The 19,676-nt window shown below is 34.3% G+C and overlaps 1 protein-coding gene across 2 annotated transcripts; it reads right to left on the minus strand.

The window, feature by feature from the left end:
* Positions 1-2,954: 2,954 nt before the first annotated feature.
* LOC135849101 (zinc finger protein 37-like) lies at positions 2,955-18,161 on the minus strand. Of its 2 annotated transcripts, none has more exons than XM_065369312.1 (11): positions 17,769-18,161; positions 17,582-17,683; positions 17,190-17,491; positions 16,856-17,110; positions 16,597-16,731; positions 16,158-16,289; positions 15,932-16,063; positions 15,703-15,828; positions 15,236-15,462; positions 7,079-7,618; positions 2,955-3,771 (listed from the first exon to the last, which is right to left on the minus strand). In XM_065369312.1, the coding sequence occupies exons 1-11, from the start codon at positions 18,005-18,007 to the stop codon at positions 3,163-3,165; spliced, it is 2,799 nt and encodes a 932-aa protein (XP_065225384.1). In that variant the 5' UTR covers positions 18,008-18,161; the 3' UTR covers positions 2,955-3,162. The 2 variants fall into 2 exon arrangements, with proteins under 2 accessions (XP_065225384.1, XP_065225382.1); XM_065369310.1 differs by having other exon boundaries at positions 15,703-15,831; positions 17,769-18,158.
* Positions 18,162-19,676: the final 1,515 nt, after the last annotated feature.

Here is a 19,676-nt window from a genome sequence, read left to right on the forward strand (position 1 = left end):
TTCTTGTTTGGGTTTCGGTTACGGTTTTCGGTTTTTTGCGGTTACGGTTAGCACCCCTGCCTTCTACTAGCCAGGGATTTTAACCGGTTTTTAACCTTAATCTTAATTCGGCCAATTCGGGAAATAAACGGAAAAAATGGCGTATTTAAATTTGAGTAACCTTAACCAATAAACAGGGTTGCGGAATAATGATACCAATACTGAAAAACCAATACTGGCAAAACTGCCTAATTTTTGAAAAAATTTGAAAAAACTGAAAACCGATACCAATAAGTTGACAAATGAAAACCCGATTTATAAAATACCAATCTAATTTTCAAAATCGGTACAAAAACAAATACCGAAAACCAATACTTACCGAAATTATTTTGAAATCTGTATTTTGGTAGTCATTTTTTCAAATTTCTGCAAATGAAACAATTCCAACATCAAACAAAATGAGTTTATTCATTTCAATGATCACTTTTCTTTGTTGATTTTCCTCTCATTTCATTCTAATTTCAACTTTTATAATTTATACTACTACATAACTACCTCTCAATTTCTGAATTTTAACTTCTAAGCCAAAGTGTTCTGTAATTAGCTTGTTTTTTGACATTTTTCATTCTAGTGTCATGTTGGTAAAATATGTACCAATACCGAAACAAAAAACCGAAATAAAATCCATGAAAATTGGAAAAACCGATACCGAAAACCGAAATTTTGAAGTAGAAATTGATGAAAACCGAAATACCAATACCGTTTTAGCCACAGCATTTGAAATATACCAATACCGTTTTGTGTTATCGTTCCGCAACCCTGTCAATCAATAACCTTGACCTTTATTCCAAAATTTGATAACCTTAACTGTAACCTTAACTTCAAAAATTGCGGTTAAAAATTGTTAAAAAAACTGGTTATAATTACAAAATTTTTTCCATTTTTTTTTCACCTTCGGCTTCTGGTTTTTGTAGAGCAGTTAGTAGTGTTTTTGTTTTGTTTTTGTTAAAAATTTTATTCATTTTCACAAATTTGATGAAATTTGTTAAAGACATTTAGTAACTTTTTGAACTTGATTGGTTTTCCAAAATGCACTAAATCCATGATTTTCCAAAACGCACTAAATCCAGTGTTCAACATTTCACAACTCCGTACGTCAAAAATATGGTTAGGTAACTCCGGATTTTAAAAGAGACCGATGCCTAAGCACCTCGAATAGGCAACTTTATCATCATTGGTGATGGAGAATTCACAGTACTTCGCATCCGCATTTTTTTACAATTTCTGAAAAAACCGGTTTTTGGACTTAGTGCGTTTTGGAAAGTCACCCTTCAATTTCAATTCAACAATATTTTGATTTTTGAGCAATTTTTCAAAGTTTTTCTCAATTTTGTCAACTACTTGGGGCAAGAAAAAAGATTTTTTCACATTTTTATCCAAAAAGTGAGATGATTTTGCAGCTTTATGGCAATTGGCAATAAATCAAGACTTTTTTTTTGGAAATTTTGACATTAGAGTGAGAACGTTTAGTGATTACTGGCAAAAAAGCGAGATTTCAACAATTTATGAATTTAAGCATAACACAGAGCTAATTTGAAAATTTTTGAAAAAATTGAAATTTTTAAATCTTTTTTGGAATTTTTTGGGGGGAAATTGAAACGTTGTGTAAAAGTAAAAGAGCAACATTTTAGACCTAATTTTTAGCAAAAAAGTGACACTTTAGAAATTTTCAACAGAAAAATGAGACTTTTTGGTGATTTTTCATTTTATATTAGCCTTGAAAATTCCAAGTTTTAAAAATTTGACTCCATAAAAAAAAACCGTAACTGTAACCCAAATTAACTGAAAAAATTCCATCAAAAATCTGCAGCTGTAACCGTAACTGTAACCTTTATTCATCTATTAATTTTTACCAAAACTGTAACCGAAATAATCAACATGGAAAGAAAATGTAACCTTTAACCCTAACCGAAATTTTTTTCATTAAGGTTAACATACCTGCTACTAGCAAGTGCCAGTGCCAGTGGCAACTACTCAAAACGGTTTTGAAACCGTTTTCAATCGATTTGGCAAGGCGAAAAAGCGAAAATAAGATATATATTCCAAATTTCAGCTTTGTAGGTCAATTTTCTTAAAATTTTGATTTTCCTCTCATTTTTGGCTTACTTGAATCAGATCTTCGAAAATATTCATCAAAAATCGAAAAATGAACCTTACCATTTGCAATTTTGGCTGGTGATAAAATTTGTGCATACTTTTACAATCTGGCTTACAGTGGCTTTGTCCAGTTCAAAAATGTTGTGCTAGTACCACGTTGGAAAACAAAATCTGCGATTTTGGGTGACCTGTCAATCAATGTGGGCTCCATTTCATTAGTAGGGTCCATTTTTTTTTTTTTTTTTGGGCAAGTTCGCTCAAGTTTGGTCCTTTGGGTGCATGCCCCTTCGAGAAAAAAGCTATTTCTGAGGATCTGAAAGGGGCGGTGTAGATTATTCCAATTGTCACTTACCTTACCGGATTCACAATAATTTTACTACCTTGCCTACTTACATATTATCTATGTATATATTTTTCTATGTTACTACATGTCATCGCTCACTAAAAATCAGACAAATTTGAAATTATGAAATCTGGTAATGTTGAAGGAAGAGGAAAAGAGGTTAGGGGAGATTTGTGCCGCAGTTATATCGATTAAAATTGTCACAAAACATATTTTCCTCATTATTTGCGAAGGTAGGCTGAAAGGAGGAGAAAAATTCTCTGAGAAATGATGCGTTAACTCCTGAAAAATTGGGTAAAAGTGGCATTTTGCACGAAGTAATTTTTGAAAACGTGACAGAATTGTCCAGAAAATTGCAATAATTTTTAAAAAAATAGATCGACTATCAAATTGAGAGATTCTATAATTCACTGTGATTGGATTTTGATTACTTCATTAATCGATAGACTTTGAAGAAGAAAAAAATACGCAAACATAAAATACCATTGTGTATTTTTTCCCCATAATATAAGTATAAAAAAATTGAAGCACAAGACTGAATTTAAGAAATCGGTATAGTTAACCTTATAACTCAGGTCAAGCTTCTATCACCTTAAAGAAGAAACAAAACAAAGGAAGAAAAAATTTCAATCCGTACACATTCAGAAAATTAGGTACTTACTCAATTAGTCAATTACTGATATTTAATTACATTTAGATGATACGTGATTCGCTAGAGTCCTCTCACAGCGGAATTTGTTGCCGCAATGGGCACACTCAAAACGAGGTCCCTTTGCATGGGAACGTTCGTGCACTGTCCTATAGTAATCACCCTTGAATTTTTTGTTGCATATGCGGCATTTAAAGGGGTTCTCTCTACTATGCGTCCTTTGGTGTTTAATAAGATTGCATTTCAATGAAAAACGTTTGCTGCACTTTTGGCAAGAAAACGGTTTCTCACCGGAATGTACTCTCAGGTGTGTGACGAGATGACCTTTATAGAGAACCTTTACTCCGCAAATAGCGCATTCGAAACGAGCTCCTTCCACATGATGCACGCGTTCGTGTGTCAATTTACTAGTATTCGACTTGAATCGTACGTCACAAAGGCGGCATTTGAAGGGTTTGTTTTCACTATGTGTCAATCCATGTTTAATTAAACTGCTTTTATTAGGAAACTGTTTGGCACAGACTTGGCAGTGAAACGGCTTCGTATGTTGATGCTGGTGTCTAGTCCAATCACGTTTACAGGAAAACTTTATACCACAAAAATCGCAGCAGTATGACAATGAATCCTGCATCTGTACCACTACCTACAGGAAAACAATATCATATTATGTAGTACAAATGACATGTCCTTTTCTTATGAATAATTGTATTACCAACTAGTTATGCCTCATAAATACCAAAATGGACTATATACAGGGTGGCCCATTACCAAGGTACCAGATTTGCACAACATGAAAAATGTTTAACAAATTTTTGTCCTTTAGTTTTCCGCATTTACCGGAAGAACCGTACGTCTTGGCAAAAATCTGTTGACAGTGATCTCAAAGAGAATTAAATTCTCTACAATGAATTTTGAATTTCCAACTTGGTTGATGAAATTTTGATGGAAATCTTAAGTTACAAAAATGTGCTGCAGGCTCAAGAACTGCTCAAAACGGTTAGAAACCGTTTCCAATCGATTTCACAGCTCGAAAATAGGGAATATCCCAAATTATATAGCTTTCAAGGTCAATTTGGTAGAACTTTGATTTTTTTCCTCTCTTTTAGCCCACATAATTATGATTTTCAAAATTTCACCACAAATCTGAAAAATGCACTCCGGACCCAGAAATTTTGGCTGGCGATGAATTTCTGCAAGCTATACCTATTTTGATATAGCTTTGTCCAGCTCAAAAATTTCAATGTCGAAAAGCAAATTCTGCGATTTCAGCTGACCTGTCAATCAAAATGGCCGTCATTTTGTTAGGTATTATTGTTCAGTGGCAAAATGCATATTCTGGGCGATAAACGACAAATTATGATAAAGCTTTGAAATTTGGTATGATGAACAAGGACACCAGAAGAAAATTTTTAAGCCCGGGAGGCAATCGCCAAGTCCCATAGGAGGGGAATGAGGGTGATTTGGGGGGGGAGGGTTCAACCTCCCATTTTTCCAAATGGGGCTAACCGGGCAATATTGGAGTCAATTCCATATGATTGAACCCCGCTGAGTTCGAATATACCATTACTTTCAAAATCTGAGGAAAAGGCATGCCTCAAATTTGAGATTTTCTGAGTGAAGTTTTTGCATTTTTCTCAAAAATACCCCAAAATTACAGTTTTTTAACCCTAGACGACACGTTGACCTTCCATCGACATTTTTATGGTCATTTTCGGATTCTACAGGTCAATTACAATGCGAATCGACCATCAATACTTTCGCATATCTCTACCCTGGGTGTACAGAGGGGTCCAAAGGGGTTAAAAATTGGCGTTTTTCCGGCATTTTCTTGCAAAAATCGGGGTTTTTGAACTGTGCACCGGATACAATTAGCGGGGGAAGGTTCTAATGTCAATTTTCGAATACTACAAAGCAAATGCCATCGAATAAGACTCGGAGGCACTTTTTACGCTCCTCCTGGGAGGTAGTGGAGGGGGTCAAATTTGACCCTCATCTTGCTTATGTTGAATCAATTTTAGAAATGTAATCTACTTAAGTGTACATTTTCTTACAACCGAGGTGATGATGTTTGCATCAATGTTTTTTGTACCGTCGAACCCGAATTTGCGATAATTTTTTCGATTCCAAGGGGAGGGGGGTGAGACCATATAGGGGAGTAGGTCTATTTTTCACAAAAAATCGACATGTATATCAAAATGTAGGTTTTCAAGGACGCTGATTTCAGAAATGCTATCAGTTTTTCATTTTGGTTGAAGCTAAGGGGATGATACTGCATTCAAGGGGTGGGGGATGAAATTTTTCACAAAAAATCGACATGTATATCGAAATGTAGGTTTTCAAGGATGCTGATTTCAGAAATTCTATCGATTTTTCATTTGTGTTTAAGCCAAGGGGATGATACTGCATTCAAGGGGTGGGGGATGAAATTTTTTACAAAAAATCGACATATATATCGAAATGTAGGTTTTCAAGGATACTTATTTCAGAAATGCTAACAGTTTTTCATTTGAGTTGATCCCAAAGGGATGAAAAAGCATTCGAGAGGTGAGGGGTGAAATTTTTCACAAAAAATCGACATGTACATCAATCTTTTTCTTTCAATTACATTTTGTGTTCCGGCTCAGAGAAGTGAGAGTCTGAATAAATTCGACATAATTTTGTTCAAATATTTCCGATTATTCGTGGTATTAACGTGAGTGGCTAGTTACCAGATAAAGATTTTTTAGAATAAAAATTGTGGCATAAAAAATTTGTGCATCTTGAATATGATTTTACTATGTATTCCATAATCATGATAATTTAACAAGCCTTTCATATCTCATTTTTTCATTCCAAAGACACTTTCTCCATGTAAATGTACGCTTAGACCTCTCATAAGAATAATGTGAGAATGAGGTTGAGAAAGCTACCCGAGGAAAAAGTTGGAAAAATATTTTTATAACTCACAATGAAGTGAAAAAGCAATTCTCATTTTGTCAAAAATTGTACGAATAGCACAAGCTTTCTTTTCTCTAATGCAGTATCATCCCCTTGGCTTAAACACAAATGAAAAATCGATAGAATTTCTGAAATCAGCATCCTTGAAAACCTACATTTCGATATACATGTCGATTTTTTGTGAAAAATTTCATCCCCCACCCCTTGAATGCAGTATCATCCCCTTAGCTTCAACCAAAATGAAAAACTGATAGCATTTCTGAAATCAGCGTCCTTGAAAACCTACATTTTGATATACATGTCGATTTTTTGTGAAAAATAGACCTACTCCCCTACATGGTCTCACCCCCCTCCCCTTGGAATCGAAAAAATGATTGCAAATTCGGGTTCGACGGTACAAAAAACATTGATACAAATACCTACCTGACACAATGACGCAGTCAGGGGGGGTCCAAAGTACCGGGTCAGAGTGAAATTCCGAAAAATGTCCAAAATTTTCAAAAATGAGATTATGGTCGTTTTGGGTACATTTAGTAGGTACGCATCAATTGCCATTCAACATTTTACCCCATTCGATACCATGATGGTTAGGGGGTTCAAAGTACCGAGTTCGAGTCAAACTTTGAAAAAAAATACTTCAAAACAAATTTTTTTTCATTCTAGTCGACTATAAACAACCTTGAGATACTTTCAACAGACTTGAATCTAAAATTATCCCTCATTTTATCATGCGTTTTCGTGTATTTTCGATATTTTTTACAAACTTGGAGTCAAAACCAGAATTCTCCAAAATGGTATCGTGAATTACTGCTATGGAAAGACTTGAAAATTTTTTTTTTCTGTCAATTCGATTGTTACCTGAAGCACTATATATAGGCGAGATCAGAAACCTGCTACTACTGATTCCCACCTTTCATCAGTTTTTTGCGTTTTTCTCAAAATGGTGAAAAGTGGAGAATTCTGGGTTTGACTCTAAGGTACTCTAATGTCAGACAAGATTTGTAATTTGGTACCTTTGAAGGAAGTGGGACCTTCACATGGAAACGTTCATGTTCTGCCTTAGCCCCTTGGTGACTGAAGTGTTTGTTGCAAATGCGGCATTTGAAGGGTTTCTCTTTACTGTGGATCCGTTGGTGCTGAGTAAGATGATCTTTTCGAGTAAAACTTTTGCCACACGTTTGGCAAGAAAACGGTTTTACACCCGAATGCAGTCTCAGGTGTCTAATGAGATGATGTTTATCGGAAAACTTTTTTCCGCAATCAGGGCACTCGAAACAACCTCCTTTCGCATGCATGCGTTCGTGCTTCAATTTACTGAAATTGTGCTTGAATCGTGCGTCACAAATGCTGCATTTGTAGTCTTTCTTTTCACTATGTGTCAATCCATGTGCAATAAAACGGCTTTTGTGAGCAAACTGCTTGTTACAGACTTGGCAGTGAAACGGCTTCGAATGTTCTTGCTGCTGGTGTCTTGTCCAATCACGTTTACTGGAAGACTTCGTACCACAAATATCGCAGCAGTAAGGGAATGAATCCTGCATCTGCCCCTCTACCTACAAGAAAAAAAATCATATCGCAAATGACACGTGCTTTTCTTTGAAATAATTTCTATCTGTTGCCAGCTAGTTGTGCCCTATAAATACCAAAATGAAATGTTTATTGTTTAATATTATGCCCGTACAAAGAGAGACTCACAGAAGGCCTATTTTCGAAAAAATTTGGCGGAGTGTTCGCTTTATAGCCACTACATCACTTGTTTTGAGACAAATGACCAGTTCCAAAATGTAGCATTTGAGATTCTGCGTCGATCTAAGCCAACCCCACTAAAATCCAAAACCACTTATAGTTCCTCATGTGGCAATAGGAATAGATGCATCCCCCCTCCCTCACCGATCCACTGGGACAACTTTTTTCTTAAAGGAGACATCTTACACCATTTTAAAAATAAAAAACATCTTGCGCAGTTCGCAAGATCAACCGACTTTGCTCTAAATATACCCCAGTAATTTACCAACATTTATCTCAGTAATTTACCAGACATTACTTAAAAATTTACCAATTTATCAAAATGCGCGGAAGTACCCAAATTTACCGATTTAATGAATACGAAAAGTCGAAAACATCGACAAAATAAAATAGTCAATCATAAGTAGCCATCATATTACACTTTTATGAAATTGATTTTCAAATAAAAATTAGCGTACTTATGAAGACGTAACCGTCATATTACAAGTGGAATAATATATCAGGAAAATTGTTGACAAAAAACAAAATTATTACCGAAATTTACCAATTTACCGAAATTTAGCTATTTACCAAAATTTACCAATTTACCAAAATTTACCAATTTACCCTATTTACCGACATTTACCTATTTACTGAAACTTACCTATTCACCAAAATTTACCTATTTACCGAAATTTACCAATTTACCAATTTACCAAAATTTACCAATTTACCAAAATTTACTGATTTACCAAAATTTACCGATTTACCAAATTTTACCATTTTACCAAAATTTACCCATTTACCAAAATTTACCTATTTACCAAAATTTACCAATTTACCTAAATTTACCGATTTACCAAAATTTAGAGGTTTTTAATGGCTTAATTTATATCCAGAATTGAAATTTAGCTATTTACTGAAATTTACCAATTTACCAAAATTTACCAATTTACCAAAATTCACCAATTTACCAAAATTTACAGATTTACCAAAATTTACCGATTTACCAAAATTTACCAATTCACTAAAATTTACGAATTTATCAAAATTTATCAATTTACCAAAATTTACCATTTTACCAAAATTTACCAATTTACCAAAATTTACCAATTTACTAAAATTTACCAATTTACCAAAATTTACAAATTTACCAAAATTTACGAATTTACCCAAATTTATTAATTTACCAAAATTTACAACTTTACAAAAATTTACGAATTTACCAAAAATTACCCCAGCAATTTACTAACATTTACCTCAGTAATTTACCAGACATTACCCACTAATTTACCAATTTTCCATTTTACCAAAAATTACCCTAGCAATTTACCAACATTCACCTCAGTAATTTACGAGACATTTCCTCACTAATTTACCAATTTTTTACCGAATTTTAATTACCCCAGTAATTTACTGTCAAAGGTTTTTACCAATTTACCAAACTTTACCAATTTACCAAAAATTACCCAAGCAATTTACCAAAATTTTCGACCAACTTTAATTACGAGTAATTCACCAAAAATAACTAATCATTTTATTTACTAAAAATTACTATTAATTAACAAAAAAAAAAAAATTATCAAAATTTACTGGCTATTTACCAAAAACTTAATGTTTTTTGTTAAAACAAAAATTACACTAGAAATTTTTGAAAAATTTTGATTTTTTATGGCAAAAAAATTTTGGACGGATAAAATTAACAAAAAAATTAACAAAAAAATCAACAAAAAATTTTCTCCTCTTGACTCGCGCGGGATTCGAACACCCGACCTTCGGCGTACCAATCTGCAACCTACACACCCTAACCACCCCATCTGTTTGTTGGGGGTGAGCCGTTTGCGAGATATAAGGGTTTACACAAATTTCTGCTTATCCATAACGTTGAAACACACTTAAACGTTCATATCTCGTAAATGGCTGAACCGATTTCGACCAAATTAAAAATTTCTCTAGTTCAGTATCAAAGCAATATTTTGCCATCATCAGTTTCGACTTAAAGTTCGGAGCTTTTGAGTTCAGCGTGACACAAATTTATACATAAATTGATATATAAATAAATAAATATATAAATAAATATATAAATATTCTAGGGGGTAAACTCGTAACTTTTTTCTAGATTAACCAGCAAACTCATAACGTTTTGACAAACTCGTAACCTTTTTAGGACGTGACTTTTCGATGAGGTGCCATATGAATCTACAAGGTGTGGGGAGTCTACTGGCAAAGTTTGAGCAGGGACGTGAGATTGCCGTTTATACACTTTCTCTTTTGACTCAATTTTCAAATGAGTACATAGGCTAATTACTATGTACAAGGACATGAGGAAAAGGTGTTTATTGCCAAGAATCATTTTTTACGTTTTTTACATTCTTTTTGGTGATTTTGGTGGTTGAAGATGTCCTCTTTCACATGGCGTGGTCAAAAATCGTCTAAAATAAATTTTTGACTGCTGAATTTTAATTTTAAGTTGATTATACAGGTCCAAATTTTCGTGTTTTTCAATCTAAACATTGATTTTATGGGAAAAGTATGAACCCTAGGAAAAAAATGCAATGAAGGAAATTGTAGAGAATTAAATTTCCTTTCTGCTCAGAGCTGGTTATTTTTCTGTAGGATGCTTTGTTAAAAAAGCATTTGCGAAAAACAGAGACGTATGAGACTTTTAAAAAAAAGCTTTTCTGAAAAATTGATGTTCTGGTAATGAAATACCTTTCCACAGGTGACCCAAAAATCAAGTTAACGAATATAACGCGGCCTAACATCGAGTACTATCAGGCCTATGGGGTGACGCGTCGAGCGTATGCACATCAACGAAGTTACAGAGGGGTCTTGAGATTGCTGTTTATACAAAACGTTATGAGTTTACCTGTATGCGGCTATATATAAATAAATATATATATAAATTTATCTCGTTTTGCGCCATATGTCTTATCGTGATCAGCACACTTCAAAACGTCAAGAAAACCCACCCCCACCCAAATCCTCAACCATCATGACAAATACAATACCTTACTTTTCCGTTTCACGGCAAAGTCGGTAAAACAAACTTGCCAACAAAAAAAAAGATGGTTCTGCTAACGAAATGGCCGGCATTTGGATTGATTGACAGTTCAGCCGAAATTACAGATTTTGCTTTTGAACATACAATTAGCAAGAAATTTTGGAACTTTACCTAATTGATCTAGAAAGCTGAAATTTAGGATATGTCCAGTTTTCGACCGGCTAAATCGATTTAAAATTGTAACAAAGCATTTCGGGCAGTTTTGTGGTCTCCAGCAGATTTTTAAAACTAGGAATTTCCACAAAATCTCATCAAATGAAGTTAGAAAATCTGAAATTCATTCTGTAAACTAATTTCAATACTCTATTAAATCGATCGCACGTAGATTTCAAGTTGTACCAATGTACCTAGTTTCAGAGCCTTCACCGAATTTTTGGAAACTACTGAAGCCTTAAGCAAATTTTCCAAGCTCGAAAAAAAAACCAAAAGTGCCAAAAATTAATCATTATTTCTCCACTCCAATTTAATTTCATCATGCGAATATTCGATATATTACCCTTCCTTCTCCATTTGTGGTTGAAACATGAAATTAAGTTTACATCCGATGTTTGACACTAATTCCGCGATGGAATGCAGGCAGTTTCAAAACGTTTTGAAGCTCCCCAAAAGCTTTTTAGAAACTCCTGTTTTTCAAAACGTGTCATAAAATCTGTCTTAATTAACTTTGTCGCGTATTGGACAGAGTGAATTACAAATATCTGCAGAAGGCTTCAGAATTGCTTAAAACGCAATCGATTTGCCAGCTCAAAAATAGGAATATCCCAAATTTCCGCGTTCAATGTCAATTTAGTTGGTATAATTTGAATTTTTTTCACTGGCGATTAATTTTTTCATGCTCTTTCGATCTAGCTTTCTCCGGGTCAAAAAATTTCGCGTGAGTCCTACGTTGGAAAGCAAAATCCGCGATTGTGGCTGACCTGTCAATTAAAATGGCCGCCATTTTTCGTTCTGAAAGTGAAAATTTTTTTGGAACAAATGTTCTCTTAGATGGATGGGCCAATTTTCTTGAAATTTTCATAGGTAGATGAGGTCTAACTTGAGGCATGTAATGCCGTAATTATAATTACAATTACTCAAGTAGCTTCTTGAGTAATTGCAATTAATTACGAAAATTTGTACCAAAAAAAGAATAAAAAGGGGAAAAGGGCCATATCAAAAGTGAAACCAACTTCAGTTAAATTTCAAAATTTATGTAACACCACAGGGGTTCTAAAATTTTTTCTATTGTTCAATTTTCGAATTTACTTTTCAAAATTGAACAAGGGAAAGGATTTTATCAAAAGCGAAGACGACCCCTGCGGCGTTATATTTATCAAAAGTGAAGCCGACATCAGTTTTAAAATGTAACACTGCAGGGGGTCGTAAAATATTCTTATCTACAGTGTTATCTTTCCCATTGTTCAATTTCAAACATTTCAAATTTGGTTATTCTCTAAAAGTTATAAATCAAAGTGATTTGCCGCCTATTGTCTCGCTCTCGCTTATACATAAATGTAACACCACAGGGGTTATAAAATTTTCTCTATTGTTCAATTTTGAGAAATGTTTTTAGAACACCTGCAGGTGTTTCATTTACACAAGTTCAGTACCTAGACAATGAAAGCAGGTGGTTACCCTTTCAGAATCAAATCACACCAGTCATTTGTGATTTTGCTGTGCTCCCAAGAGGTTCTCACAGTACTACAGTGCTTTTGGAGTCGCATTATGCTTTTGAGATACATCACGTTGTGCTCTGGAGCTTTTAGAATAGCATAGTGTATTCGGAATCACGTTGTGCTTTTTTTCAAAATCGTGTTGCTTTTTTTTTCAAAATCACGTTGTGCTTTTTTCTTCAAATTCGCGTTGTGCTTTTTTTCAAAACCGCGTTGTGCTCTTTTTTCAGAATCGCGTTTTGTTTTCAAATTTGCACTGTGTGCTTTTTTTGAAAGTTTGCATTGTGATTTTTTTTCAATTTGTGTTGTTTTTTTTCGAAATCACGTTGTACTTTTTTTCAAATTTGCATTGTTTTTTTTTGAAATTGCGTTGTGCTTTTTTTCAAAATCGCGTTGTGCTTTTTTTTCAAAATCGTGTTGTGCTTTTTTTCAAAATTGTGTAAGTAGGGCTTTTTTTCAAAATCGTGCAGTGCTTTTTTTTGCAAATTTCAGTTGTGCTATTTTATCAAATTCACGTTGTGCTTTTTTCAAAATTGCGTTGGCACTTTGGGTACATCCTCCCATTGTACTGTGAAAACTTGGACCCTTTAAGTCAATTTCGAGGGACTGTAGGCTTGGCTAAACATTGAAAAACACATTTGTACTGTGAAAATTTGGACCCTCTACCTTTACATCAATTTGAAGGGGCTGTAGGTTTGGCTAAACGTCAAAAAACATGTAAAAATACACTTTTTTGACCCTGGAGAGGGGTCAAATGGTGTTGGAAGGTTGAATCCTGCAAAAAGCACTCAAGGGGCACTCTCTCCTTCTATGCTGAAAATTTGGACCCCCTAGGTCAATTTTAGGGGTGAGGGGATCAAAAATAGGGGTAGACTATGGTTTCTCCAACCTAAAATGGGGTGGGGATGACCTGATAAATGTTCTGGAGGCTGTAGGACATGGTATCCAGTGTTTTTGGCAAGTCAAAACAAACTGACCCAAGCGAAGCGAGAGCTTTTGAAAATTTTTATTTCGAGTTGCCCGAAAACGAGGTTTTTTTTTTAAGGTGAGGAATTTATTTTTTGTTTTCTTTTCATCTCAGGTCTTTATCTGAAATTTGCAATTGATCGTTTTTTTTTCTAATTCGATGGATTTTGCGTGGAAGTTACAAAACATCCACCAAATTCCCTGACTTTTCCATGTTTTCCATGAGAGTGGACCCCCTGTAGGAGTTTTCAAAAAACCGCTTGAAACTGCACCTAATGAAATTTTATGGGATATTCAAGTTTAAAAAAACTATTGCAGATTCCAAGAATTTTCAAAAAGTCACTGGAGGCTCCAAAATGACTTGAAATCCACCTGCAGCCGACTTCATGGCGCATTGTAATCAGTTTACAGAACGGATTTCGGAGTTTCAACTTTTAGGCTCCAAAATTGCTCAAAATTGCTCAAAATGGTTGTAAACCGTTTTCTATTCATTTGGCAGCTCGGAAATTGGACCTATCCCAAATTTTAGCTTTCCAGGTCAAAATGGTAAAATTTTGATTTTTTTCTTACATATGTATTTTCGGATTGATTTTCAAAAATTAACTAAAAATCAAAAAATGCACTTTATCATTTGGAATTTCGGCTGATTACAAATTTTTGCATGACCCTTCGATCTACTAGTTCTGCACAGTTCAAAAAATATTGTGAGATGTTGTGAAAATTCAAGAAAATACATCAACCATAGAGTTGAGAGATTCTTCAATCAACTGTGATCTGATTAGATTTTGATTACTTCATTAATCGATTAATAGATTTTGAAAAAAAAAAAAAATTTCTCTAAGTCAAGTTTTTTTCACATTCAAAAAAAAAACAAAAACAAAACTAGGACAACACACATTTGAATCTGAACACATTTAGACAGGTATTGATATTTAAGTAGGTACATTTAGATGATACGTGATTGACTAGGGTGCTCTTATGGCGGAATTTGTGGCCACAATGGGCACACTCTAAACGACGGTCCTCCACATGGATAATTTCGTGCACTGTTCTATAGCGATCATACTTGAATTGTCGGTTGCATATGCGGCATTTGAAGGGATTCTTTTTATTATGAGTTCGTTGGTGCCGAGTAAAATGTTTTTTTGAGTGAAACGTTTGCTACACGTTTGGCAAGAAAATGGTTTCACACCAGAATGTAGTCTCACGAGATCAGCAGCTAAAAACTTATCAAACTAAAAATTTTTTGGTTTTCAGAAATTTTATAGCAATAATTGCTAAAAATTGGCACCACTGCATTCTGAAATATTGACTTATATTCGGTATTTTGGCTCAACAAATGTGAAATATTTCGAAAGAAAAAATTTTCAAAACACGAATTCACTCGAAAATACGAGATTTGTAAATATCCCATTCCAATCCTTCAGTAGAACCCTAAAAGTGCTCTGGAATATTCAATGGGAGTAGATTTATGCGGAATCTTAAACAATACATAACTATAAGCTACCTATCTACCTTTACACTTTTGTAACTGGGCTATTCTTCTTTAAAAAAAAAGGTTGGTGGGAGCTAGAGCGAAAAAAAATCGCGAAAACGCTCCTTTTTCGAGGATCCATATCTTTCCTTCAGGAGCACCTCCAGAACTAATTTTTTTTCCGAGCAACTTTAAACTTGAAGTACACGTCTTCACTAATTTCGATCGAAATCCTCTTACATTTTTTCCCCCTACCATCTACCCTAATGTAGTATATTGACGTACTAACCTTGTTTGAAACACTGCTGGAGTTTCGCGTTGGCTTTTCTACGCTTGGGAGATGTTTTTTCTGTTTTGCAGATCGAGTAATCCGACCTTGACCGGAGTTTTCTTGATTTTTTGAGCATCCTGCTCGCGCCTCTACGTTATTACGTCTCTCTAACGATTTTTCTGAGAAAGGAATGGTAGAATTTGGAGATTGACTATCTTCGTCAGAATATTCCGGTTCCGGAGGTGCTACAGAAAAATAAAAATTGGAATTAAAACGGAGGTAGGGAACTAACTGGTACATCTTCTTTGGAGAAATAAAGAAATAATTCATTTTTTATATAGAATTTTGTTTACCTCTCAATTTGAAAATATTCGTACTCTTATACTCAGCAGGTGAGTAGTCAAATTCAAAAAATAAAAAAGGTACCGAAAAATTAAATTAAAAAAAAAATGAAATCACCCGATGTACTCTTACTTTACACTCACCTTCTTCGAAATGTTGCTCAAGTGAATCCTCTGTACTGCAACGTCTGCTATTCGAATTTTCTGAAGAAAACGTAATCACAGGATAGCGATTATTTTCAGCTACAATTCTGGAAGTTTCTGCGTTCACTACTGAAAAAAAAAAAAATACACGTATAAGGCCAACAGCGTGTTTCTTCTCATGACAGACACCATAATAATAATTCTAAAATACCTATGATTTCTTACTCACCTCTTATGGGAACATGTTTGAAGTTCGCCTTCGCATAATGAAGACGGTCAGTAGATATTTCTCTGGGAGAAATAGTCGAATTTACAAAGTGATTATCTTCGGCAACCTTTTCGGCAGGTTCATCGAGCCTAACTGAAAATCCAGAAACACTTTTAGTTGGCAATTTTGCTTTAAAATAACCCTTAGGATGACACCACATGTTCCACAAACTAACGTAATTACTAACCTTCTTCGGTAAATAGTTCTGATTTTACTTCTATCGTCTGAGGATCGTCGATCGATATAGCTAGAGAAGCCACACTGGTATCCGTACAGTAACCATCTTCGGTTACATGCTCGGCAGATCCTACAAGCGCATCTGAAAAACATAGTTCGAAGTTGTTTATTTCACCAATACAAGGAAGTATATTTACTGGACCTTATTTTCCGAGTCATATAAAAATGATTGAAACTAATAGCAAATGAGCTATCTGTTTTCTCACTTCATTTTCCAACAATTAATTATCATGTAAAAATGAAATTAAAAAAAGTAAAAACTTCAGGATTATTAGATTATGTAGAGCACTACAAAAGTTGAATGAACATGAATGCACTTCATAAATTGATAGTTTTTGGAACAAAACTTATTGAAATTGTAAGTTGACTAATACTAAATATCTACTGACCTTTTACAGAACGTTGATCAGTTCGTGCCTCCGTATTACAAAGATTGTGCACCGATTTTTCTGAGGAAGCGTTAATCGATAAAGTCGAGTTTTGAATATCTCTCGCAACATTTCCGGCAGTATTTGTTCGTGTACCTGAAAAATGAACAAAGAAACAGAAAATTGAAGTAAAAATAATCTAATATTTTCCCCCTGCAAATAACGATAAATTTTAAAGATAAATATATGCAATAAGAACTACGTCGTCGATGGTACTAACCTAAACACTCTTCAACCTGTTGCTTGATTTTATTTTCAAAGTTGGCTACAGTATCTTCGAGACGAGAACATCGTATTTTCAATCTGAAAATTTCTGATCGTAAATTTTTCTCTAATAGGTGACACTTTTCATGTTTCCAGTTTTTCGTCGATGTCGATTTCGCTGTCTTTGGAGGAATGGTGTCCTGATTATTCGTAATATCTTTAAAATTTTCGCACAATTCTTTATTAGGAGCATCGTCGATGGTAGTATTTCCTAAACCAAAACCAAAATTATCAAATTATATCGTGGTTATCGAAGACGACGAGTATGATAATAAATTAATGTATTTTACTTTCAAAGTCCGAGCTGCAGATCGTATTTTGCGATGTGTTTATATTCAACTTTGGCATTGAGAAACTAATTACATCTGTACCGAATTGAAAGCTCTGACTAATCGAAGACATGAAGTTGTGTTTCACTTTTGGTCGTAAAGTTGGAACACTTGTCGGCATCAATACTCTACGTTGCATCGAGATTTGGTAGTCTTCGGGTTTAAAATGTCCATCACATAGCCGAAAATGTGGTTTTATTCTATCTAAATTTATATCACAAAACTTCGCCCACTGCTGTCGAATATCAGCATTGATCGGGAAACTAGAATTTAAAAAATTCAAGCTAATTAGAATGAGAAATCAATAGTTACATGTGCACTGTACATGGGTACGCAAATTACTGTTTACTTACCTAAAAAATTCGTACGCTGAGACATGTCCACATACGACGCATAGGTCTTCATTTTTTGTAAATTGCTCTTCAGTATTGCTTTGAATTTCGTAAAGCTCGTCGCTATTAAAATAAAAGATGCATTGTTTCAACAACAAATTAGAAAAAGATGTTGAAAGGCGATAGTTTTTTTAAAGAGTCGACTTACTTTTCTTGAGCAGACGGATAAGCATCATTTTCGATCTTAAACGAGATATTATTATTGAACTGGTTTGAGGTAAGATGATCACTGTAAGTTCCAAGCATACCCTGCTCGGATTTCTCTTCAGAAAAACCATCAGATAAATCCATATTGTTGACACATGCGTCGATAAAATTATTTAATGGGTTTCTTATTACAAACGTCTGTTCTTGTGAGGAAATTTTTTTCAAATTACAATACACCATTCATCGGATTATTCGTTTAAAAGTTACCTGTATAAAATACTGAAATTTGAAGTAAGCCCTAAGCCCGGTTAGCCGGTTATGTTATCAACAAATTTATACATTATCAATAAAAATTAATTGTTTGTTTTCGTTTTTTCGTCTCACACGTTGCAAGTTTTCTTGACGTGACCGTTGGCAACATTGCAACCGATGCGGTATGGTTACGGTTACAGTTACGGATTTCTACAACACTCTACAAGAAAAATTAATAATTATACACATTTTCTAAAAACGTGAAAACAATAAACATGAACTGAGAAAAAAATTTTAATTTAATTAATAAAAACCTATTGAAATATTTAGAACGAAAAAAAACTTGAGAACTTGAAATGAAAATATTACGCTTTCACTTCACTTGTCTATGGCACTGGGACTGGGACTGGGCACTGGCAAGCAGGGTTGAAAACCGTTTCAAATTGAATTGGTTGTGATGGTGGTGGTTCTTAGAACCTTAGAATATTACTGGTTCTCAGTTTCGGTTCGCAAAAGGTTCTCAGACATTGCTTAAGTGGCAAGAGCCAGTGGCATTTTGTGGCAACAACTCAAAAGGGTATTGAAACAGTTTTCAATCGATTTGGCAAGTCGAAAATAAGATAGGTACCTATATCCTAAATTTCAGCTTTGTTTCTTGTAGGTCAATTTTATAAAATTTTGATTTTCCTCTCATTTTTGGCTTACTTAAATTAAATTTAAATCAGATCTTCAAACATTGAAAAAATTTAAAATTTAAAGTTCATCAAAAATCGAAAAATGAACATGAATAGAACCTTACCATTTGCAATTTTGGCTGGTGATAAGTGACTTGTCAATCAAAGTAGGCTCCATTTTCATTAGTAGGGTCACTTTTTTTTGTTGGAAAGTTCACCCAAATTTGTTCCTCCCGGTGCATGTCCCTTCGAGAAAAAAGCCGTTTCTGAGGATCTGAAAGGGGCGGTGCAGATGCAATTATTCCTATTGTCACCTACCAGACTTACAATAATTTACCTACCGAATATCTATCAGTGTTGCAAGAGTGGAGTAAGAGTAGGAGTAAGGAGTGCAAGGAGTGAGAATTTTTGAAAGGAGTAGGAGTGGAGTTGGAGTGTTGTCAAATCAAAACTCCTTACTCCTCTTTTTTCCCCTAATTTTGTGACTAATTTACATCAAAATGTTGCTGTTACTCACGTATCTTCAGTATTTTCAATTTTTTTAGTTGTTTATTTTACTGTTTTTCTCATTAGTTATCATCAATGATATCATTTTATCAATTATTGATATACTTTTGCCATCTTACACCTTTAATTTATGAAATATAATCAATCACTCAATATCTGTAGAGTCAAAATTCCTGAAAAATAATGAAAAACAATGGGAGTAAGGAGTGGAGTAAGAGTGTTAACATTTCCTTTGGAGTGAGTAAGGAGTGAGTATAGTGCTGAAACCAGCACTCTTGCAACACTGATATCTATACCTATTTTTCTATGTTTACTACTCATGTCGCTGCTCACTAAAAGTCAGACAAATTATGAAATCTGATAATCTTGAAGAAGAGGTGACCCATTTGACCACTATTTTAACGTATCCGTTGAAAAAGTTGAAAAAACCCCTTGACTCGGTGAAATTGACTCATCACAAAAAATCAAAATTCAAA

The sequence above is a fragment of the Planococcus citri genome, chromosome 5 (assembly GCF_950023065.1).
Source record: "Planococcus citri chromosome 5, ihPlaCitr1.1, whole genome shotgun sequence".
Lineage (NCBI taxonomy): Eukaryota > Metazoa > Arthropoda > Insecta > Hemiptera > Pseudococcidae > Planococcus > Planococcus citri.

Bases quoted from the DNA above. Each gene is read 5' to 3' on its own strand.
- LOC135849101 (XM_065369310.1), bottom strand. From the start codon at position 18,007: ATGGTGTATTGTAATTTGAAAAAAATTTCCTCACAAGAACAGACGTTT. The intron at 17,492-17,581 runs GTAAGTAAACAG...TTTAAATTCTAG, and splicing joins TCAGCGTACGAATTTTTTAG to TTTCCCGATCAATGCTGATA. The intron at 3,772-7,078 runs GTACCAAATTAC...GTTTTCCTGTAG, and splicing joins AGGTCCCACTTCCTTCAAAG to GTAGTGGTACAGATGCAGGA.